Raw genomic sequence first — 24,281 nt, 5'->3', positions numbered from 1 at the left:
GCCGGCGCACCGCGCTGATTCAAAGCCAGGAGCCAGGTGCTTCTCCTGGTCTCCTATGCGGGTGCAAGGCCCAAGGACTTGGGCCATCCTCCACTGCACTCCCGGGCCACAGCAGAGAGCTGGACTGGAAGAGGGGCAACCGGGACAGAATCTGGTGCCCTGACTGGGACTAGAACCCGGTGTGCTGGCGCCGCAAGGCGGAGGATTAGCCTATTGAGCTGCAGCGCCAGCCCTGGTGACATCTTATTAAGCAGCTGCTCAGCCCTCCCTCCCTTCGCCATCAAGCAGTGTCTAGCCAAATGTCACTTGCCCTCTAAGCTTCAGATAACCATTTTCATTAAAATTTACAAAAGCCATCCAGCAACATGTGGCCTGACATTGCCTTTACTCCAAGCATCAACTAGAAAAACCAGATTTTTCTCCTTGGAGGGCAGACTGGCCAAAGCAGCCCCCTCCCCCCTTGCACAAGGAGCTGGGGGCCGGAAGCGCGCTGGGGGCATCGCGGGCGCATGGTTACCTTCGGAGCCGTGATGAAGTGATCCCACCTCTGTCCCATGGACTTGTCCTTATTGATTTTTTTTACGGTGCTCTTGCTTCCACCCGGGTCCCTGAGTGAGAAACAGCTTCATGAGCTCTCCATTTCCAGAGCCTCGGTGTAGTACACGTTCTTTTAGCCAGAGCGCTAAGTGGCTGGAAGCTGCCCCTCCTCTTCCCTCCCCTCATGGGGACAAGGGAGGGACGGCGCTCCCCATTGCCACAGCTGGGTCTCTGGAGTGAGGGTGAGGGAGGGAGGGCTGCTCGGGGGGCACAGGGCCGGGGGGAGGCTGGTGCGTGCATTCCGCGTCTAGTTGCATTTTGGGTGCAGGTCCTCTGAGGGGCTGCATGGCAGCTGTGTGGTTACTCCTGGGAGTAGATGGAGAAGCCAGCTCACTCCGGAACCTCTGTGTATCCTGGTACCTAAGGCTCCCAGGGGAACACAGAGGGGGCGTTCCTGGGTGGGGTTGGGGACAGCACAATGAAGATCGCTGCTTGTGACAAGGTCACTGTCATCCCGTTTCACAGAGGTGGAAACAAACTCAGGGAGGCCACAGGCACTCACTCAGATGCAGACTTACAATGGAACTAAGGAAGCTAAACTGTTACCTCCTCGCATCCACATAGGTTCCTCCTCCAGGGCCTCGTGTCTAGTTTGGTGTTATAGTTCTGTGTGCCTTTTCTTAAAGCACCCATCACTCCCCCAGTTGAACAAGCTCAGGCCCCACAAAACCTGGATCCTCCCCTCGTGGGCTGGGCACCTTCTGGGTGGCACACAGCAGGCTACATGGGTGACAGGCCTACAGCTCCTTATCTGAAGCCCAAGGGGGTCCCAGGCAGTTCATGGAAAATGCATATTATGAAACAACCATACATGGATTTCAAAACTTTCTTGCACCAAACTAAACTTACATTTTAATTCCATTTTTCCACAAACATTAAAAGTACCCTTGCATGCTGCCAAATTCACAACTTCGCTATTTGGAAAGCAAACTGATGGCGCATACTACATGTTAACATAATCTCTCCAGTGGGGCCTGTGGAGGCCTCCTGTAACCAAACAGGTTAATATTTGTGCAGTGAAATTCCTGAATATGAAGTCTTTACATTAGGCGGGAAAAAGTCAACGCATAGCTTAAAGCCAAGTATTGCAACCAAATCCACTGGGATCTGTCAGATTTTGCTGCAGAATGAATTAGGAAAAACTGAGTTTTCAGAGCCTTTTCGATTTTGGACTTGTGGTTGTAGAGGTGAGCATCCCTACTGACAAGCAAGTAGGGCATCTCGAGGTGTGATCTCTCAACTACCTTTACACACAGATTGATTCGTTCATCAGTCCTTCTATCCATCCACCTGCCAGCTATCCATCCATTCATCCACCTATCCATCCATCCATCCTCCTGTCCATCTATACACCCACTTGTCCATCTATCCACGTATCCACTTGTCCATCTATGCATCTAACTGTTCATCTACTCAGCCACCTGTCTATTCAACCATCTGTCCAATCATCTTCTGTCCACCCAGCCAGCTGCCTGTACATCTATCCATCCCACCTGTCCATCCACCCATCCACCTTGCTATCCATCCATCTGTCCATCTTTCCAGCCACCTATCCATCCACCTGCCCATCTATCCATCTGTCCATCCGTCTACCTGTCTATCCATCCATCTGTCCATCTTTCCAGCCACTTATCCATCTATCTGTCCATCTATCCATCTGTCCATCCAGCTAGCCACCTGTCCATTCACCCACCTATCCATCCATCCTCTATCCATCCAGCCACCTGTCCATTCATCCATCTACCTGTCCATCTATCCACCCATCTGTCCATCTGTCTATCCATCCGACTACTCTTCCACCTGTCCATTGTTCTAGCCACCTATCCATCTATCCATCTATCTGTCCATCTATCTGTCAATCCAGCTAGCCACCTGTCCATTCATCCACCCATCCATCTATCCACCTGTCCATCCATCTATCTACCTGTCCATCTATCCACCCATCTGTCCATCTGTCTATCCACCCAACTATCCTTCCACCTGTCCATTGTTCCAGCCACCTGTCCCTCTACCTGTCCATCTAGCTGTCCATGCACCCATCTCTTTGTCCTCTTTTTCTCTGCAGAACGTGTTTGAGTTGGCTGGAATCCCTTTAATCATTTGGCAGGCTCTCACCAGCACAGATCGGGGACTTGAGGAAATGAGAAGATGGACCAGCATGGATGCGAGGCTTGTCATCCGCTGCCAGGGGCTGGTGGGATGGGATGTGCTCAGATACATTAGGCCAAAGGGGATCAAGGTAAACCCAACTTAAGGCTGGCTTGTCATGGCATGGGGGGCGGGGCGGGTGCGTAGGCAGCAGAATCAAAGACTTCCGCCAGCTCACGTGGGGAAGGGGGTCTCTGCCCCTCACCAGCACCACTTGCCAGAAGACCTCAGGGTGGAGGCTGGGCTGGGAGGGGCGGGGTGAGAATGTGCCTCGGAGCTTTTTGTAAGACTTTATGTCTGATTACACAATAAAAAGCCCTCTGAATAATTAACAGTGAAGCTCATTTGAGCTGGTTCTGCATGCCTTTCCCCTGAGTAATCAAATTAGGGAATATTTAAAATCCAGCCGGAGGAAGACGGAGCAAGGCTTCAGTCCTATAAACAATATTTAAACCAACGGTGGTACTTTTGAAGTCTGATTTAAGGCTCGCTGGCTGGGAGCTTTAGCGTTTCCTCTCTGGAGCGCTTCTTTCAAGACCACAGGGTCTTTTTCGCTTTTTCCTTTGCAAAGGCAGCCCCTGCTGAGCCCCCAGCTTTCTTCCTGGAGTTCAAAAGCATCTCTCCCCTTCCTTTCAGAATTAAATCTGGTCCCAGCCGAGCTTTGAAAAATCTTAAATATTCAGGCCCAATCGAGGAAGATGGAAGTTTTGCGCTAATGCCGACTTCCAAGACGACCTGAAATCTATTGCGACTTCAAGCAGCAGCTAAATGAGCTAAAAATGCAGCAAGATTCCCACAGACCTTAAAGAGCCCCGAGCCCTTGCTCGGGAGAAGCCGTTGATAAAGAAAAAGGCCTGGTTAGACAGCGTCGGTCTCTCTTGATGTTTCATTTTCAGTGGCAAATAAACCAACAGGCAAGATCAATAGGAGGAGGAAGCAGGAAAGAAAACACACCAGCGCTTTTTCAGTCACTGCACACCGTGTGGAAAAGGCTAGAATCGAGGTCGTGCTCCTGCCCTAGGTCTGGAGGAGGAATCATTAGTGCCATCTTGCCAGAAGCCCAGTCCTTCCCTGCTCCCTGTGGTCAGGTATAGCCTTGTGATTTGCTTTGTTCAAAGACACAGGAGCCAAAGTGACATGTGGCAGTCTGGGCAGATGCTCTCAGAACCAGTCCTCAAGTCGTCAGATTTCTCTTCCTGCCTGGGGCATGGTGGGAGCTGCACGTCTATGATCTCTCTCCCTGTGCACCTGTAAGGAGCTCCCCAGCAGACACAGAGGCTGGGCAAGAACGGAGCTGCTCTTGGGTTCAGCTGCTGAGATGAGGGTTGTCTGGGATGTCAGCTTAGGCTAGCTCATCTCCTTATGCCCTTGACTTACGGTCTGTATATGAACTTGTGCAAGTCTCTCTGAGCATCAGAACCAGGAAACGTCACGTTGGCAGTTGAGGGTGTATTTCGACATCAGGAGGAGCAGCTGGTAAAGTCCTGTGCCTGTCCAGCTGCTTCCTATGTATGACCTGGTATTTATTAGCTTTCCTGCGACCTCTACATCCTCATCTATTAAATGGGGGAATGACATTGGCTGTCGCACAGGACTGCGTTCAGGATATAGAGAAATGAGGCTTGTAAGGGCTTACTGGGTACCTTGGACAGAGAACTGAACACAGTCCAGCTGTTAACAATGACCGGCTTTTTTCAACACAGATGCAGCTTCGAGGAGGAGCTAAGGGTGGGGAATGAGGCTTCAGGCAGAGCCATGGGAGGAGAAGCAGCTATAATTTTCAGGCCCTAATTTCTCCCCGCTGAAGCTGTCTCAGGGCTCTTATTTGCCAGAAATCAAGGGAAGAGGTATTGAGCACCGTCGCTTTCCTTTTCATCGTATCCACCAAGCACATCTTGTTCCTGGCGGTCACTTGAAGATGCCTATCCACAGTGACAATTGGAGCAATTTTCTCAAGTGCTGCACTCTTTTGGAACTTGCATTTGGGGGGTACAACATTTGTTTGTCAGGGTGGGAAGTTGGCCGGCCGGTTTAGGGTATGTCCACACATCCATGGCTGAGGAGAAGAACGGCTGGTTTTGCACAGGTCACAGCTTTCAAGAGCTCCCGAAAGAGCCAGGCGGCTCCATCCTGCTTCCTGCCTGACAGCTGACCTCATCATCCTGCCAGGTACTGCCCCTCTGTGGCCGAGGGGAGCAGTGATGCAATTAATTCATTGCAGAGAGGAGAGCAAGGCCAATCAGAGGTTCCACTGAGTGGCACCTGCTCAAGTTTTCTTGGACAACTCCCCCACCCCATTGTGATCACATCATCCAGCCCTTTCTTCTTGTTGATATCGCAAAATCTCTTTTACAAGATGCTTTAAAAATTATTTATTTGAAAAGGGGAGAGGGGGAGGGGGAGGGAGAGGGAGAGAGGGAGAGAGGGAGAGAGGGAGAGAGGGAGAGAGGGAGAGAGGGAGAGAGGGAGAGAGGGAGAGAGAGAGAGAGAGAGAGAGAGAGAGAGGTTTTCTGTCATTGGTTCTCTTCCGAATTGCCTGCAATGGCTAGGTAGGGCTGAGCCAGGCTGAAACCAGGATCTAGACATTCACTCTGGGTCTCCTACATGGATTTCAGGAGCCCATGTATTTGAGCCATCCCTGCTGCCTCCTGGTGTCTGTATTAGCTTGAAGCTGGACTCAGAAGCAGAGCAGGACTTGAACCCAATCACTCTAACATGGGAGGTAGGTGTCTTGTCTTACCTGTTGCATTAAATGCCCACCCCAGGTCTTTTTTTAAAAAAGATTTATTTATTTATTTGAAAGTCAGAGTTACACAGAGAGAAGAGAGGCAGAGAGAGAGAGGTCTTCCATCTGATGGGTCTCTCCCCAATTGGCCGCAATGGTTAGAACTGCGCTGATCTGAAGTCAGGAGCCAGAAGCTTCTTTCAGGTCTCCCATGCGGGTGTAGGGGCCCAAGGACTTGGGCCATGTTCCACTGCTTTCCCAGGCCATAGCAGAGAGCTGGATGGGAAGAGGAGCAGCCGGGACTAGAACTGGCACCTATATGGGATGCCGGCGTTTCAGGCCAGGGTGTTAACCCGCTAAGCCCCAGTGCCGGCCCCCACCCCAGGTCTTTTAGAAATAATTTCCAAATGTTTCTGCACCAAAATAAACATTTTAAAATATTTATTTTGGGGGCCGGCATTGTGGTATGGCAGGTAAAGCCACTGCCTGCAGTGCCATCATCCAAAATATGGGTGCTGGTTTGAGTCCCAGCTGCTCCTCTTCTGATCCAGCTCTCTGCTATGGCCTGGGAAAACAGTAGAAGATGGCCCAAGGGCTTAGGACCCTGCACCCACATGGGAGACCTGAAGGAAACTCCTGGCTCCTGTCTTCAGATCGGTGCAGCTCCGGCTGTTGCAGCCAATTGGGGAGTGAACCATCGGATGGATGGAAGACCTCCCTCCCTTCCCACCCTCCCTCCCTCTCTTTCTAACTCCGCCTTTCAAATAAATAAATAAATCTTTAAAAATAATCATTCATTTAGTTGAGGGAGAGGGAGAGAGCCCATTTGCTGGTTCATTCCCTAGATGCCTACAACAACACAGGCTTGGCTGGGGCTGAAGCCAGGAGCTTCCTCCAGGTCTCCCATGTGGGTGGCAGGGACCCAACTACTTAAGCCACCACTGTTGCCTTCCAGGTCTGCATTGGCAGGGAAATAAATGAATAAAATTTAAAAGGGGGGGGGTGGTTTGGAGGGGCTGGACCACTGGCACCTTTCTAGGATATCCTGAGGCAGCAAGACTTAGAACACTTGTGACTTCTGTGGCCCCGGAGGCCTGTGGGCGCTGGACCCTGCCTGGGGACACACCGGCAGCTCTTTACTCACAATTTAAAAATAACACATTTTTAAAAAAAATTTTTAGGCCGGCGCCGTGGCTTAACAGGCTAATCCTCCGCCTTGCTGTGCCGGCACCCCAGGTTCTAGTCCCGGTTGGGGCGCCGGATTCTATCCCGGTTGTCCCTCTTCCAGGCCAGCTCTCTGCTGTGGCCCGGGAAGGCAGTGGAGGATGGCCCAAGTGCTTGAGCCCTGCACCTGCATGGGAGACCAGGAGAAGCACCTGGCTCCTGGCTTCGGATCAGCGAGATGCGCCGGCCGCAGCGGCCATTGGAGGGTGAACCAACGGCAAAAAGGAAGACCTTTCTCTCTGTCTCTCTCTCTCACTGTCCATTCTGCCTGTCAAAAAAAAAAATTTTTTTTAATTGACACACAGTGATTATGTACATTTCCAGGATGCAGTGTGACATTACAACCCATGTATACAACGTGTGATGAGCTGATCCATGGAATTGACATGTATCTACAACCTCGGATAGTTATCGTTTCCTTGTACTGGGAACACTCAAATCCTCTGTCTTAGCCATTTTGATATATTTAATCACTTGTTGTCAAGCACAGTTTCCCTACTACACTATTGTAAATTAGGAGTTATTCCTTGTCTCCACTTGTATTAACTGCCATCCTCTCTCCAGCCCCCTCCCCCACACCCTTCCAGACTCTAGGGACCACTATTCTGCTCTGTGGGTCTATGAGATCAACTTTCTGGCTTCCACAAATAAGTAAGAAACATGCAGTTGTGGGCATTTGGTGCAGGGATTAAGACAACCCTTTGGAAGCCTGCATTCCATACCAGAGGGCCTGGGTTCAAATCCCAGCTCAACTTCCAATTCCATCTTCCTGCTAATGTACACCCTGGGAGTGATAGGTGATGGCTCAGGTACCTGGGTCCCTGCCGCCTGTGTAGGAGACCCAGATTGAGTTCCTGGTTCCCGGCTTTAGCATCACCCAGTCCCGGATATTGTGGGAGTGAACCAGTGGGTGAGAGGTTGCTCTATCAGTCTCTGCTTTTCACATAAAAAAAAAAAAAAAAAGAAGAAGAAAAAAACTTGTGCCTTCTGCCTCTCTGTAAAGGTCCACTCATTTCTAGTTAGTTCTTCTGGTTGACCTCTGGAAAGTCAGTCTCTAAGAAGAATAATGTCAATTCAGGTTCACAGACCTTACTCAATTCCAACATCCAAAAGGTCTTGCAAACAAAACAAAACAAAACAAAATTTTCATAATAACTGATTTTGCCACAAAACATGAAATAAGCCTGTGGCAGGCTGCTGGTGGCCTCTGCTGACCTGGGTCACACACAGGTCACTTCTCTGCTGAGATGTTTGCTTGATGGCAGGGTAGGGACCAGGGCCCCCTGGTTGTCTGTGCTCTGTGTTCTATGGTATGTATTTCTATACGGTATTTCCTTTTAAAAAGAGGGGGCTGGCATTACCATGCCACGGGTTAAGCTGTCACTTGTGACACCCACATCCCATATTGCAGCTGAGGGAAAAACATAGCCCAGGAAAGAGTCCCGTGGGGATCAGAGAATTTGTTCAGTTCAGGTCCTGCGCTTGCAGGGCTGGGGTCAGCCCCAGGTGCCTGATAGATTCTGCCTTTGCATGTCCTGGTGGGACTCATGGGACTCTCTGGATGACTGATAGGAGGGGCCTTCAAAAAGTGTGTGGAAAATGCACATCACGAAGACACTATGCGTTGATTTCAAAATGTTTCTGTACCAAAATAAACATTTTAAAATATTGATTTTGGAGGCCGATGCTGTAGCGTAGTGGGTTAAGCTGCTGCCTTCAGTGTCGGCATCCCATATGGGTGCTGGTTCGAGTTCTGGCTGCTCCATTTCCGATCCAGCTCTCTGCTATGGCCTGGGATAGCAGTAGAAGATGGCCCAAGTCCCTTGGGCTCCTGCACCCATGTGGGAGGCCCAGAAGAAGCTCTTGGCTCCTGGCTTCAGAATGGCCCAGCTCTAGCCATTGAGGCCATCTGGGGAGTGAACCAACGATGGAAGACCTCTCTCTTTACCTCTCTCTCTGTCTCTAACTCTTTCAAATAAATAAATAAATCCTTAAAAATATTTATTTTTCCATATATTTGAAAGGCAGAGCTGAGGTAGGGGGAGCAATGGCTTCTGTCTGCTGGTTTACTCCCTAAATGCCTGCAAAAGCCAGAGTTGGGCCAGGCCAAAACCAGGAAGCCAGAACTCCATCTGGGTCTCCCACATGGGTGGCTGGGGCCTAAGCACTTGAGCCATCATTTGCTACCTCCCAGGATGCATGAGCTGGAAGCTGGATCAGAAGCGAAGTGGATGGGACTTGATATGGGATGCAGATGTCCCAAGTGGTGGCTCAACCTGTGGTGCTACCACTTGCCCTAAACCTGTCTTATTCCATGCTCCACGAACTCTTCTGAAGGCCTCTAGTATGTCTTTAGATGGCAATTAATCATTTTGGGCCACATCCTAAAGACATTTCTAACATCAGCCTGAGGAAATAAAGATGGCCCATTTTCTCTCTTCAACCCAAATCTACGTGATGTCCCCCCCCCCCCCCAAGCATGGGAGAACGGATTCCACGTGTCAGATGCAGAACATTGCTGCAGGTGGCTTGCTCAGAGCAGATGGACCAATGCTCTTAGAAGTTAAGTTGCTGTCTGTGACACTGGTACCCCGTATGGGCACCGGTTCAAGTCCCAGCTGCTCCACTTCCCAGCCAGCTCTGGGAAACCAGTGGAAGACATCCCAAGTGCTTGGGCTCCTGCATCCACATGGGACATCCAGAAGAAGCTTTTGGCTCCTGGCTTTGGATGGGCACAGATCCGGCCATCGTGGCTACTTGGAGAGTGAACCAGAGGATAGAAGATCTCTCTCTTTCTGTGTAAACTTTGCCTTTCAAAATAAGTACATCTTAACATACCACTACAAAAAAAAATAAATAAAATAAGCCTACTGGCTAGGGAGCTGTTTGTTAGAATCTAAGCAATTAACTGCAAAGAAAAATCGATGTTGTTTTGACCTAGCAATTCCCATTTCTCAGAGTCTTGACAATGACAGAAACATTTGCAACTGGGCAGAAAAGGCATGTATTTGGCTGTTCCGTGCAGTCCTGCTTGGGAAGTCAAAGCCTGGGGAATGACATCCGTGTCTGTCAGTAGACACAGCGGGATTTAAGTTGCACCTCCTTCACAGAACAGAGCCCGCTGCTCCTGGTTAAGGAGTGTGCAAGATCTGCGTGAACCCTCACGGCCACAGATCACTGGGAAAGCTGAGTGAAGAGCAGGCTGCAGATTCCGTTTCTGCTAAAAACAAATGAACAAAAAACCCCATCTTTTGGCTGGGGCTGTGGTGCCACTGCCTGCAACTCTGGTGGCATCCCACGTGAGTGCTGGTTTGAATCCTGGTTGCTCTACTTCCAGTCCAGCTCCCTAACGCACCTGCGAAATCAAGAGAAGATGGCCCAAGTACTTGGACCCCTGCCAGCCATGTGGGAGACCTGGATGGAGGGCCTGGGTCCTGGCTTTGGCCTGGCCCAGCCCCAGCTGTTGGGGACACTTGGGAAGTAAACCGGGGCACAGAAGCTCTTTCTCCATCATGTCATGCCACCTTTCAAATTTATAAATAAATAAAAAAAAGTCTATCTGTATAAAAGAAACATGCTAGAAAGATTTGGGAAGACACCCCATAGGCCTGACAAGGAGTTTTCTCTTAGAAATTTTGGGGTGGTTGAGAAAAGGCTTTTCTACATGGTGAATTTTTAGAAAAAAATATCTCCCGGGCCGGCGCCGTGGCTTAACAGGCTAATCCTCCGCCTTGCGGTGCCGGCACACCGGGTTCTAGTCCCGGTTGGGGCGCCGGATTCTATCCCGGTTGCCCCTCTTCCAGGCCAGCTCTCTGCTATGGCCCGGGAGTGCAGTGGAGGATGGCCCAAGTGCTTGGGCCCTGCACCCACATAGGAGACCAGGAGAAGCACCTGGCTCCTGGCTTTGGATCAGCACGAAGAGCCGGCCGCAGCGGCCATTGGAGGGTGAACCAACGGCAAAAGGAAGACCTTTCTCTCTCTCTCTCTCTCACTATCAACTCTGCCTGTCAAAAAAAAAAAAAAAAAAAAAAAATCTCCCTAAGAATGCATTGTCTTCACTTAGGACTTGAGCAGCTCTGTTTTAAAGAAAGATAAATAATTCATGCGACATGTGTTAAGCCTATGGTTTTCAAACAAATCCTGGGAGTTACAAAGATATTTTAGAGTTGACTGGGGTGCTGTGGCGGGGATGGGATCCAATGGGAGGGACTCCCAAAACCTCATACATTGCTGGAGTTTCCATTAAAAATAATAGATTTCTGTTGCTTAAAGATATAAATTTTGTAAGCCACTCTTTCAAAGGAAACTACAGTTTTAAATTCATTCCAATCTACAACACTGAATCAATGGGAGTTGTGGACATGTCGACAGATGCAGGATTTATGTGCTGGGCCGTATTCGGGGGTGGAGTACCTGGGCCCCGCTGAGAGGAGATGCATGTGGGGGACGCTGGGGGATGGGTGGCAGAGGTCTCCAGGAGGAAGGGGCTGCTTAAGGCTTAGGATTTTGGAAGGTGAAGAAGAGAGCTTTGCCCTGGGGGGTGGGGCTGTGAGCGGAGGCTGGGGCCCATGTCACAGTGTCAGCACTGTGGACGGGCAGCTCACACCTTTAACTCAGCCTTGATGTCCCAGCGCAGGTTCCTCAAGGCAGAGATGTTCCCTGGTTTTGCTGTGGTCCCCTTCATATAGACAAACTGACTGCTTAAAGAACCAGTGTTGGCCGGTGTTGCAGCTCACTTGGCTAATCTTCCGCCTGAGGCACCGGCACCCCGGGTTCTAGTCCCGGTCAGGGCACCGGATTCTGTCCCGGTTGCTCCTCTTCCAGGCCAGCTCTCTGCTGTGGCCCGGGAGTGCAGTGGAGGATGGCCCAAGTGCTTGGGCCCTGCACCCGCATGGGAGACCAGGAGAAAGCACATGGCTCCTGGCTTTGGATTGGTGCAGCGCCAGTCATAGTGACCATTCTCTCTCTCACTGTCTAACTCTGCCTGTCAAAAAAAAAATAAAAAATAAAAAATAAAAAAGAACCAATGTCATTGCATGTCCTTTCCTGTTGGGGTTTGTAACCATGGCCTCAAAGCTTTCCTGTGAGCCGTGCCTTCTGGCGCAGTCGCTCCTCTCACACTTTTTTGGGTCCCAGACAATGCGTGCTGGACCCAGCTGCTCCAGGGACTTGAATACCAAGTCCTCCTTTGGGTCCAAGGGGAGAAATAGTTACCCAAATATGAGGGGACTTCAGAAAGCTTGTGGGGAAATGGAACTGAAAATAAACTTGCTTTGGTGTAAAATTTTTTGAGACCTATGCACTGCATTTTCATAATACACATTTTTCATGAATCTTTTAAAGACCTCTCATAGGCATGGATTTCAGGATTTTTTTTGGGATACCAAAATAAAGGTTATCTTTTAATTGCATTTTCCATGAACTTTTAAAAAATTATCTTAAAATTTTGTGTTTTTTTAAATAAGATGTTTTATTTAATCTACTTCAAAGGCAGAGCAGGAGAGGGAGAGGAAGGGAGAGGGAGAGAGGGAGAAGGAGGTGGGGGAGAGAGAGCTTCAGCTGCTAACAAGTAAGTCAGCCAGGCTGAAGCCAAGAGGGCAGAATACCATCTGGGTCTCCCACAGGGGTCATAGGGGCCCAAGCACCTGAACCACGCACCACTGCCTGCTTCCCAGAGGGCATTAGCAAGCAGCTGGATTGCAAGTGGAGGCACTGGGACTCCAACTGGCACTCCGATGTGGGATGCAGACTTCTCAAGTGGTGGCTTAACTCTCTGCACCACAACGCCCTATGTTTAGATTCTGAATGGCCGTTTAAGACTTGCACATTCTTAAGGGGTAGAAAGCAGCTTTTCAACACACATATACAGCCTCAAGCACCCATGCCAGGCCTCTGCATCGCCTTATCTGTGCTTTGTGCTGGGAGCCTACCAGCTCCCCTGCTCCTATTCTCATCCAGAACATTCTACATCGCCATGAGCCATAGTCACCCCCAGTGAACCACAGAACCTTGACATTTGCCCCACTGTGCTTGGGCACCTGTTAGCCAACCTCCTCTCTTCCCCTTCCCTCCATGGCTTTTTTTTTTTTTTAATATCCTCTTGTATTAAAACCCCAAACAGACCCAAAAATACCCCCAAACAACTTGAGAGGAAGGAGAAAAACAGTGCCAAGAGGAAGGGAAGAATAAAAGGGAGAGAGAGGAAGAGGAAATGAAGAAGAACAAGGAGCGGTCTTGGGGAAGACGAGAGCCAGAGAGATGTGTGGCTGGGGGTCCAGCACGCCACAGCTGGCTGGTGCCCGTGGCATGAGCACTCTCCCCGCCTCCAATCCACTTCGGGCTACTATCAGGGAGCCCCTGAATGTGGAGCTGATGAGAGCCAGGGGAATGAGACACACGACTGGCTGTCACGTGTGGGTGCACCGCCTCCAGCTCAGGAGACACACGTGATTGGCAGCCACGCGTGGATGCCCTGACTCCTGCTCATGAGACACACACGAATGGCAGTCACGTGTGGATGTGCTGCCTCCAGCTCACCCGGTTCGGATCCCACTGAGCACACGGAAGGACTCCAGCGGCTTCCCACCCATCAAAAACAGCACAAGGAGGAAAAGCCCTTATAGGAGCCCCACCCCCACTGCCAGGCTGCTGCTGGCTTAGGGTGCAACTTACTTTGGGTTCCAGCAGGTGATCAGCGGCTTCATGGTGTGGTGGGTGTGGTCGATGGTCAGGGCCTCCAGTAGCCAGTGCAGGGCACAGAGCTGGCGGAAGAGGGGCTCACTGCAAGGATAGAGGAGGGAGCCCAGTAGCATCCGGTTAGAACTGCATTCTTCACGGGAATGCCATGGAGGTGGTCGCTGCATTGGCTCCTGGTCAGAGAGCGGCACCACGCCCCAGGCACGTGAACAGATTTTACACAGATCATCCCATTAGACCTTTGCAATGGACTCTGAGATGTTCATCAGACCCATTCTACAGGTGGGTACTCTGAGGCTCAGAGGAGTTAAGGAAGCCATGCCAGGTCTGTGGGCCAGCAGGTAGCAGGACTGGGATTCAATCCTGAGCCAGTTACGGGGAATAGGGTGGACAGGAACAATGTGGGGTCTTTACTCAAACAAATGAGAAGAGTGGAAGAAATTAGTATCCTATAGGTGTTACTCTAATAAGACTGAGTGTGCAAAAAGTCCAGAACACAGGGAACTGAAGGTAGTAATCGCATCCTTTTAAAAAGCAGGTCAGCGACTGGGCTGTGCATTAAATCCGTGAGTCTTCTGCTTGAAAAGGCAGCTGGATATTGAAAAAAACAGAGAGGGGCCAGCGTTGTGGCATGGCGGATTAAAGCCCCGGCTGCTCCACTTCCAATGCAGCTCTCTGCTATGGCCTGGGAAGGCAGTGGAAGATGGCCCAAGTCCTTAGGCCCCTGTACCCGCAAGGGAGACACGGAAGAAGCTCCTGGCTCCTGGCTCTGGCCTGGTTCAGCCTCAGTCGTTGTGGCCATTTGGGGAGTGAACCAGCAATTGGAAGACCTCTCTATATATAACTCTGCTTTTCAAGTAAGTAAATAATAAATCTTTAAAACTCACTCTCTCAAAAAAAAATATGTCTAGCTGACATTTTCTGACTTTGCAGGCACCTTGCATTAGCTGTGTGCAAGAAGCCAGGTGCTGGCTAGGGCAGTCTCTACTCATGACTTAATTCTCCCAGCAACCCCCAGGGGTACGAATCCTCATTTTAAAGACAGGGAAGCTGAGGCTCAGAGAAGCATGGTGGCTTTACTCGAGGTTACGCAGCTCAGGGGTCCAGGATGGGGTCTGAGTACCCCACGGAGCAGTCACAATGACCGTGGGAGGGGGTCCTGTTCCCACCTCTTCTAACAGAGCAGACGCCTGAGGCTGGGAGAGGGGAAGTGAGTTACCTGAGGTTACACAGCAAGGATGTGTGTGACCAACGCAGTGGTCAGGAGAGGGTTAACCAGCTACCTGGAAGCAAGGTGGGGTCCTGGCCTGTCACCCTCCTTGTAACACTGCTTGTCACCCTCCTTGTAACACTGTAACGGACAAGATGTGAGATGCTTCCCGTATAACTGTGATCCAGGAGGAGGGGTGGGTAACAGCGGCACTGTGTGGTGTAGCAGGTAAAGTTGCCGCCGGCAGTGCCTGGTTTCCCATATGGGTGCTTGTTTGAGTCCCAGTTGCTCCACTTCCTATCCAGCTCTCTGCTATGGCCTGGGAAGGCAGTAGAAGATGGCCCAAGTCCATGGGCCCCTGCACCTGCATGGGAGATCCGAAAGAAGGTCCTGGCTCCTGGCTTTGGATCAGCTTAGCTCTGGCCATCTGGGGAGTGAACCACCTAATGGAAGACGTTTTTCTCTGTAACTCTGCCTTTCAAATAAATAAATAAAATCTTAAAAATCTTTGGAGGTATAGTCCAAAGACAAAAACAGCCACAGTGAAAAAAACAAAGAAACCAATGAATATTTCCACAAATGCCAAATGATAAATGTACCAATTCAAGAAACAGGAGTAAGGAACACAACATGACATCCCTAAAAGAATACAACACTTCAGTATTAGACTGTGACGATGAAGAGATTGAACAAATGCCAGCAATGGAATTCAAAAAGATGATCATAGGGTTACTTAGAAGTAATCAGAAGCAAATGCGCAAACTAATGAAATCCGTACATGAAAGAAAATTTCTCCCACAAAATTAAGATCATAAAGAGAAGTTAAAATGAAATCTTAGAAATGAATAATTCAATCAAACAAATAAAAAATGCAGTGGAAAGCCTTAAGAACAGAACTGGTAAAGCAGAAGAAAAAATATCCAAATGAGAAGACAAATTGCAGGAAACTACAAGGTCAGACCAAAAGCAAGAAGAAATTAGACACTGCTGGGAATCTCCAGGATACTATCAAATGACCCAACATACGGGTTCTAGAATTTCCTGAAGGCGTGGAAAGAGAGAAAGGGTTAGAAGGCCTTTATAGTGAAATAACAACAGAAAATTTCCCTAACTTGGAGAAAGAAAGGGGCACCCAAGTACAGGAAACACACAGAACTCCTAATAGACAGGACCAGAAAAGATCTTCATCTGACACATTGTAGTCAAACTCTCCACAATCAAACATAAAGAAAAGATTCTAAAATGAGCACTGGAGAAATGTCAGATGACTTTTAGAAAATCTCCAGTTAGACTCATAGCAGACTTCTCATCAGAAACCCTACAGGCTAGAAGGGAATGGCCAGGCACATTCCAAGTCTTAAGAGAAAAAAAAAATCTATCAACTCAGAATACTGTACCCTGCAAAGCTCTCAATTACGAATGAAAGTGAAATAAAGACCTTCCATAACAAACAGAAATTGAAAGAATTTGTCACTTCCCATCCAACCTTGCAAAAAATCCTTAAGGATGTGCTGCACACAGAAACATAGTCATCACTACGAAAGAAAGCAAAGGCAGAAAAATCTCTCAGTAAAAGTACAAAGGAAATCTAAAGTAAAAATAGGAGTATTTATTGAAAAATGGCAGGGCCAAGTCGTTACTTATCAATAGTCATTTTGAATGTAAATGGCCTCAGCTCTCCAGTTAAAAGACACAGACTGGCTGAATGGATTAAAAAACAAAACCCATCTGTTTGCTGCCTACAAGAAACACATCTCACCAACAAAGATGCATGCAGACTGAAAGTGAAAGGATGGAAAAAGATACTCTATACTAACAGAAACCAAAAAACAGCAGGTGTAGCCATCCTAGTATGCAGGGATGGTTCAACATTCACCAATCAATGTGACACATCACATTAATAAACTAAAGAACAAAAATCATATGATTGTCTCAATAGATGCATGAAAGCATTTGATAAAATACAACCCCCTTTCTTGATGAAAACTCTAAGCAGACTGGGTATAGAAGGAACATTCCTCAATACAATCCAGGTAATCTATGAGAAACCCAAGGCCAGAATCCTATCAAATGGGGAAAAGTTGGAAGCATTCCCACTGAGAGCCAGTACCAGACAGGGATGCTCAGTCTCACCAATGCTATTCAGTATAGTCCTGGAAGTTTTAGCCAGAACCATTAGACAAGAAAAAGAAATCAAAGGGATTCAAATTGGGAAAGAGGAAGTCAAACTATTCCTATTTGAACATGACATGATTCTATATATATAGGGGATCCAAAAGACTTTTGGAACTCATAGAAGAGTTTGATAAAGTAGCAGGTTATAAAATCAACACAAAAAAATTAACAGCCTTTGTATACAAATAAAATGCCACAGCTGAGAAAGGACTCCTAAGATCAAGTCTACTCATATTAGCTACCAAAATAATAAAATACTTTGGAATAAATTTAACCAAGGGTATCAAAGATCTCTATGATGACAATTACAAAACATTAAAGAAAGAAAAGAAAAAAGAAAAAAGAAAAAAATCTTCCATGTTCATGGACTGGAAGAACATCAAAATGCCCATATTTCTGAAAGCATTTTACAGATTAAACATAATACCAATCAAAATACCAAGGACATTCTTCTGAGATATAGAAAAAATGATGCAGAAATTCATATGGAAACACAAGAGACCTCGAATAGCTAAAGCAATGTTACACAACAAAAACAAAGCTGGAGGCATCACAATACCAGATTTTAAGACATACTACAGGGCAGTTATAATCCATACAGTATGATACTGGTACAAAAACAGCTGAATAGACCAATGGAACAGAATAGAAATAGAAGGGGCTGGCACTGTGGCATAGCGGGTAGAGCCATTGCCTGCTGTGCCGGCATCCCATATGGGTGCCAGTTCAAGCCCTGGTGGCTCCATTTCCAATCCAGCTCTCTGCCATGGCCTTTGAAAGCAGTAGAAGATGGCCCAGTTGCTTGGGCCCCTGCACCTGTGTGGGAGACCCAGAAGAAGCTCCTGTCTATTGACTTCAGTTCCGCGTACCTCCGGCCATTGCAGCCATTTGGGGAGTGAACCAGAGGATGGAAGACCTCTCTCTCTTTCTGCCTATCCTTCTCTATGTAACTCTTTCAAATAAATAAATAAATCTAAAAAAAACCCACCAGAAATCAACCTAAGCATCTACCACCAACTTATATTTGACAAAGAAGCTATAACCAATCCCAGGAGTAAGGAGAGCTCTTCAACAAATGGTGCTGAGAAAATTCAATTTTCACATGCAGAAGTATGAAGCAAGACCCCTCTATCTTGCACCTTACACAATAATCCACTCAAAATGGATTAAAGACCTAAATCTATGACCCAATACCATCAAATTATTAGAAGACATTGGGGAGACCTTGCAAGACATTGGCACAGGCAAAGAGTTCTTGGAAAAGCCCCCAGAGGCACAGGCAATCAAAGCCAAAATCAACAAATGAGATAGCATCAAATTGAGAAGCTTCTGTACTGCAAAAGAAACACTCAGGAAAGTGAAAACGCAACTGACAGAATGGGAGGGATTATTTGCAAACAATGTAGCAGATAAAGGATAACCAGAACATATAAAGAGATCAAAAAAAACAAATAAAACAAACTAACCAAGTTAAGAAATGAGCAAAGGACTTAAATATGCATTTTTCAAAAGAGGAAATCCAAATGGCCAACAGATACATGAAAAAAATGCTCAGGATCACTAGCCATCAGGGAAATGCAAATCAAAACCACAATGAGGTTTCAGACAGAAATCAACAACAAATGCTGGTGAGGATGTGGGAAAATGGTACCCTAATCCACTGTTGGTGGGAATGTACACTGGTATGGCCACTGTGGAAGATAGCATGGAGATACCTCAGAAATCTGAATATAGACCTACCATAGAACCCAGCCATCCACTCCTGGGAATTTACCTAAGGGAAATGAAATCAGCATATGAAAGAGTTATCTGTACTGCCATGTTTATTGCAGCTCAATTCACATTAGCTAAGACATGGAATCAACCCAGATGCCTATCATCTGAAGACTGAATATGGGATATGTAGACCACGGAATACTACACAGTGGTAAAAACAAAACTGAAATCTGGTCATTTGCAACAAAATGGCTGAATCTGGAAAACATCATACTTAGTGAAATAAGCCAGTCTCAAGGGGACAAATACCATATGTTCTCCCTGACCTGTGATAACTAATAGAGGACCTAAACGGCAATCTGTAGAAGTGAAATTGACACTCTGAGAAGCAACGACTTGAACAGCCCTTCTCTTGACTGTTGAGGTACAGTTTTTTTCCATACTATTTGTTGAACTCTTAACAGGGTTAAACATATGTGTATAAAGTCAATTGAACATATTAAAAAAAGTTCCTCAAGTTCCTGAAACCATGGGCTTCCTCACTGACCCCAGTCCCCTGGTCTGTGGCTGTGTGGGGACAGAGTCTGGGCCTTCGGTTAAGGCAAAGCCTTGACAGAGCCCTAATCCAATCCTCCAGCGTCCTGATGAGACATGGCCACGGGAAGAGATGCCAGGGCTGCCCACACAGAGAGGCCACATGGGGACCCAGGGGCCAGCTGGTTGTCTGAAGCCTGGAGGGTATTGGGGAGGCCACACGAAGGGCCTGCCCTGACCTCGGACTGCCTGAATCCCAAACGTGACACACAAACTTCTGTACCTAAGCCTTCTGGTGTTTGTGATGGTAAGTACAGCCCCCCCCCCCACACACACTGCTAGTAACATACTGCCACCTTCTCACACACACATTGTCACGCACGCATACACTGTGACTCATACACACTCACTCATATCTCAGTTATGCTCACACACCATCACACACATTGTCATGTATGCATACACTGTGACTCACATACTCATACATGACTCACACATGCCACACACTCACACACCATCACACACACATTGTCATGTATGCATACACTGTGACTCACATACTCATGACAGACACACATGCCACACGCTCACACACCATCACACATGGTCACATATGCATATACTGTGACTCACATACTCATATGACTCACACACATACATGCCACATGCTCACACACCATCACACACATTGTCATGTATGCATACACTATGACTCACATACTCATGACACACACATGCCACACACTCACACACCATCACACCATCACACACATTGTCATGTATGTATACACTGTGACTCACTCATGACAGACACACATGCCACACGCTCACACACCATCACACATGGTCACATATGCATATACTGTGACTCACATACTCATACATGATTCACACACATGCCACACGCTCACACACCATCACACACACATTGTCATGTGTGCATACACTATGACTCACACTCATGTCTCAGTCACATGCACACCCACTATCACTCACATTGTCACATGTGCACACACCATGACTCACATACATGTCACTCGCTCACACACCATGACCTAACAGTGTAACATACACAAACTCACAGTCACACATACCATCACACACACAATCACAAACTCACACACATGCACACCGACACACATGGGTCCCCCGTCCACCTCTCCAGTCCACAGTCTTCCCACTTGTTGCTCATACTCCCACCTGTAGTTCGGAAAGATGCCTCTCAGTTACTCCAGCTCATTGCCTCCATCTTTTGCACATCTGCCTTCAAACCCCAGCTCTGCCATTTCCTGGCCGTGTGGCCTTGGCCAAGCCACTTCCCTTCCCCAGGCCTCAGTTTTCTCATCTGTAAAATGGCAGCAATGGAAGCATCTCCCTCACAGGCTTGGAGTGAGGTTTAAAGCTTAGCATCGCTCTCTGATCCTGATGCACATCCCTCAACCCCGTGCCTCTCAGCGATCGAACTTCCGTGCAGGAAGCCCTGTATGATTGCCCTAAGTCTAGGCTAGGCTCCCTTCATGGGGGTTCTAAAGCATCCTTACAATGTGTCCCCTCACCTTGGGTCCCTGTTCTGTAAGAACTACCTGTTTGCTCGTCTCTCCATTCTGTGAGGCTGCAAGCTACAGCATGTTGTTCACTGTGGGACACACTGCAGGACCCAACACGTCTCTGGTTAACAGATGGAAGATGTGTAAGACAACGGGAATGCAGGAGTTTGGATCTGACATTTCCCTGAGCCACCGGGGTGTGAAGGGTAGTAACAACAACAACAACAACAACATAATAGCAATAGTAGCAAATTCTTCTCGAGGAGTGCTTACTGTGCACCTGCTAGGACTTGGATGTGGTCCAACTGTGTTCCCAAAGGTTCCTGTGCTGGAAGCTTTGTCCCAGGGGCGACAGCATTGAGAAGTGGTGGGTCTTTAAGAGGCGGGGCCTAGCGGAAGGTGGTGCAGTCACGGGGGCTCCGTTCTTGGAATTGAGGAAAGCTCATTTCTGGGAGTAGATTAGCTCCCACAGGAAGAGCGAGCCTGGGCCAGACAAAGCTCTCTTCTTCATGACACCCCCTCCCACACACATGCACGCACGCACGCACGCCATGTGTTTTGTAATAGCCATGGAAAACAGGCCAGCACAGGGCCGGAAACCGCCATGAGTGCTTAACATCTGTGACCTACTTCCATCCTCATCAAACCCCGGGAGGAGGTTCTGCAGGTGAGGAACCAGAGGCAGAGAGGCCAGGTAACCCGTCCAGGGCCGCGCAAGTTGGCAGACGGCCAGGCTGGGATCCGAGCCCAGAATCTGTGCTCTCGACCATGGTGCTGTCTCTGGCTGTGCGGTGGAGGCCTCCCGCTTCGGCAGGATGGGGCTTCGTCCTGAGGGCCTGGACCTCTTTCTTGGCCTCAGACTCGGTGATCTAACCCATGGGGAAACAGGCCAAAGAGGAAACCGTCCCCAGAAGCGTGCTTCGATGGGAATCGGCTCTTTCTCACGAGGAGCCCGTGTCAGGCCTTTTACCAAGTTACAAAGAAAGCGTTTCCTTTCTTAGAGGCCGGGAGTAGCAGGCAGAAAAACAGGACAGGGAGGCACAGCGCCTGCTCCTGAAAGCCCTGAACTCGGGAGTCTGGGTGGACACCTGCGGTCACGCAGCTGCACAGCCCGCTCTGTGGACATGCCTGCCTGCTGCGCCCACCAGAGGGGCAGTGGGCAGAGGCGTTCCTGGAAGGAGACAGCACTCCTCCTTTTGCTAAGGGAAGTCAGAGAACATTTGCAAGGTTGTTTCCAGCCCCCCAAGCTGCTGGCCAAGGGCAACTCTGGATGGGGTGAGGGTGGGGGTGGGGTTGCAGACACTGCTTTTGTCCACACTCACAAAAGGCTGTGTGTGTGTTGGGGGACGACGGTGAACAGCTCAACGTGGGGTCTCCCCCTGGATGGACTGGTGCCAACACCAGAACTCTCAGCCAGCGTGGGACCTGAGCCACCGGGGCTGAAGGAGGCCGAGTGGGCTCTGAGCCACATGGGTGGCTGGTGGTGACCACGGACCCCGAGAGCTGCCCCAGCAGGAGACCAATGAGACAGCACCTGTTCCCCGGGGCCACCTGCTGTGCACACTTTTCATTGTGACTTTGCCCCTTTTCCCCTGCAGGAGGGGAAGCCCTTTCTCCATCCCTGGCCCGGGGCTTGCTGAGCCAACAGAGTGTGCGGGAAGGGCCACCGCGTCCTTCCTAGCTCAAGCTCTGGGAGGCGCCTGTTCTTGCAGTGGTCACTCACTGCCATGGGAACAGGCCTGGGCTGGCCTGCTCAATGCCAGAGCCAGCCCTGTTATCCTAGTCACCACCGGTCACTCAGCCAACCGAACGAGCAACCACTCACTCGTGGGCGAGACCATCCTGGGACAGCCAACCTGCAGCACAGCCATCAGCTGGTGCCCACACCTAACAAACCCATTCAGGGTCATGGAGCTGGCCCAACCAGCCAACCTGTAGATTAGCAGATCATGCTGTGTGGCTATCCTGCACCGCCCCAGGCTGAGGGGACCTGTGACACAGCCATAGGCTCCTGACCAGCCATCCAATGCAACCCGAGCTTTCCAACAGCCTGGGTCTTTGTAAATAACCCTTTATTGGAACACAGGGCATACAATCCCTCACGGTAGAGCCCAGGCTATAATGGCAAACTTAAGTAGACGCAAAGGGAGTACAACTGGTCTGCAAAGCTTAGAGGACTTCCTGCATGGCCCTTGAAGGCAACGTTTGCTAAGCCTGGGTCTAGGGCATGACAAACAATACCATGGCGACGACCCCTCCAACAAGCCTGATAGAGCAGTCAGAAGGTCAGGACTTCCGCCTCCTCCCAGGGCAGTGAGGGGAGACAGACAAGAAGCTGTCTGTGCTCACTGCAGAGCTGACCCAGGCCTCCGTGTGCTCAGCCAGGTGAACAGGGGAGGCTCAGGAGTGTGCACTTCCCCAGGTGTCTGCTCCTCCCACCCCAGACGATCTGAACGCCAGCGAGTGCGCCCTGGTTTCCGAGGGCGTGTCCACGACGGGGCTGGGCAGCACTGTGTGCTTCCAGGGGACGTTATAAGAAATTGCAAAGCCTATTTTTTTTTTTTTTGACAGGCAGAGTTAGACAGTGAGAGAGACAGAGAGAAAGGTCTTCCTTCCATTGGTTCACCCCCCAAATGGCCGCTATGGCTGGTGTGCTACACCAATCTGAAGCCAGGAGCCAGGTGCTTTCTCCTGGTCTCCTATGCGGGTGCAGGGCCCAAGCACTTGGGCCATCCTCCACTACCTTCCCTGGGCCACAGCAGAGAGCTGGACTGGAAGAGGAGCAACCAGGACTACTACTCGGCACCCCAACCGGGACTAGAACCCGGGGTGCCGGTGCCGCAGGTGGAGGATTAGCCTAGTGAGCCGCGGCGCCGGCCACAAAGCCTATTTTTTTAAACAAATCATTTGAGATGGAGAGAGAGGAGACAAACGGACATACAGAAACTACCCGCTGGTTCACTCCTCAGATGCCTGTGACAGTCAGTGGGGCCAAAGCCAGAAGCCAGGAACTCCATCCGGGTCTCCCAAGAGTGTGGCAGGAACCCAACTACTTGAGCCATCACCACTCACACTCCTGGAGTCTGCCTTAGCAGGACAGGGGACCTGGGAGCCGGAGCTGGGTGCTGAACACAGGCACTGCACTGGGAATTATTCTCAAAAGAATGCATTGCCTTAAAGCAGTGCGAGCAACGTGGGCGCTCCATATTGGAGTGTGTACTTCTGCTCCCAGGGCATCTATGGCCCTGTCCACAGCTAACACAGCTGGGTCCAGGCAGCTGGGCTGGTGGCATGGGACGGTAGAGGCCATGGGTGTTGCTAAACATCCACAATACACAGGGCAGCCCTCCGTGGGAAAGAACTGTTGATCCTGAGCTTGATCAACTCTGCCCTAGAGCCTAAAGCCTGTATCTCTGTGCCTGAAATCTGTTAGTTGCAAAGCGCTAATGCAACGTGGGGCTTGGCATTCTTTGGGATAGATACAAGGGGAGCAGGATGCCAAGTGGTGAGAAGACAAGTGAGTGGTGATGGTGTGAGACCACGCGTCGGTGAGCTCACACTGTGGGCTGGAGACTCCAGGGACCTCACTGGGGAACGGCTCCTTGAGCCGGGGGAGGAAGTCCCGCCCCCAGAGCTGTAGCCGAGATGTTCTCGAACACACTCAGCGAGGGCTGCAGACGGATCTTCCCAGGCTCTGCAAACTATCTGA

General features: G+C 49.4%; 1 protein-coding gene across 1 annotated transcript in view; it reads right to left on the bottom strand.

Annotated features, from left to right (window-relative positions):
* CCDC60 (coiled-coil domain containing 60) overlaps positions 1-24,281 on the bottom strand; it is a 188,242-nt gene that overhangs the window by 40,780 nt on the left and 123,181 nt on the right. Inside the window, exons 6-7 of the mRNA XM_062182846.1 lie at positions 13,367-13,474; positions 518-608 (exon numbers count right to left, since the gene is read on the bottom strand). Coding sequence (XP_062038830.1) covers positions 518-608; positions 13,367-13,474 — 199 coding nt within the window. The remainder of the gene's footprint in view (positions 1-517; positions 609-13,366; positions 13,475-24,281) is intronic.

Source organism: Lepus europaeus, chromosome 23 (assembly GCF_033115175.1).
Source record: "Lepus europaeus isolate LE1 chromosome 23, mLepTim1.pri, whole genome shotgun sequence".
Lineage (NCBI taxonomy): Eukaryota > Metazoa > Chordata > Mammalia > Lagomorpha > Leporidae > Lepus > Lepus europaeus.
This window is presented reverse-complemented; position numbering and strand designations above follow the sequence as displayed.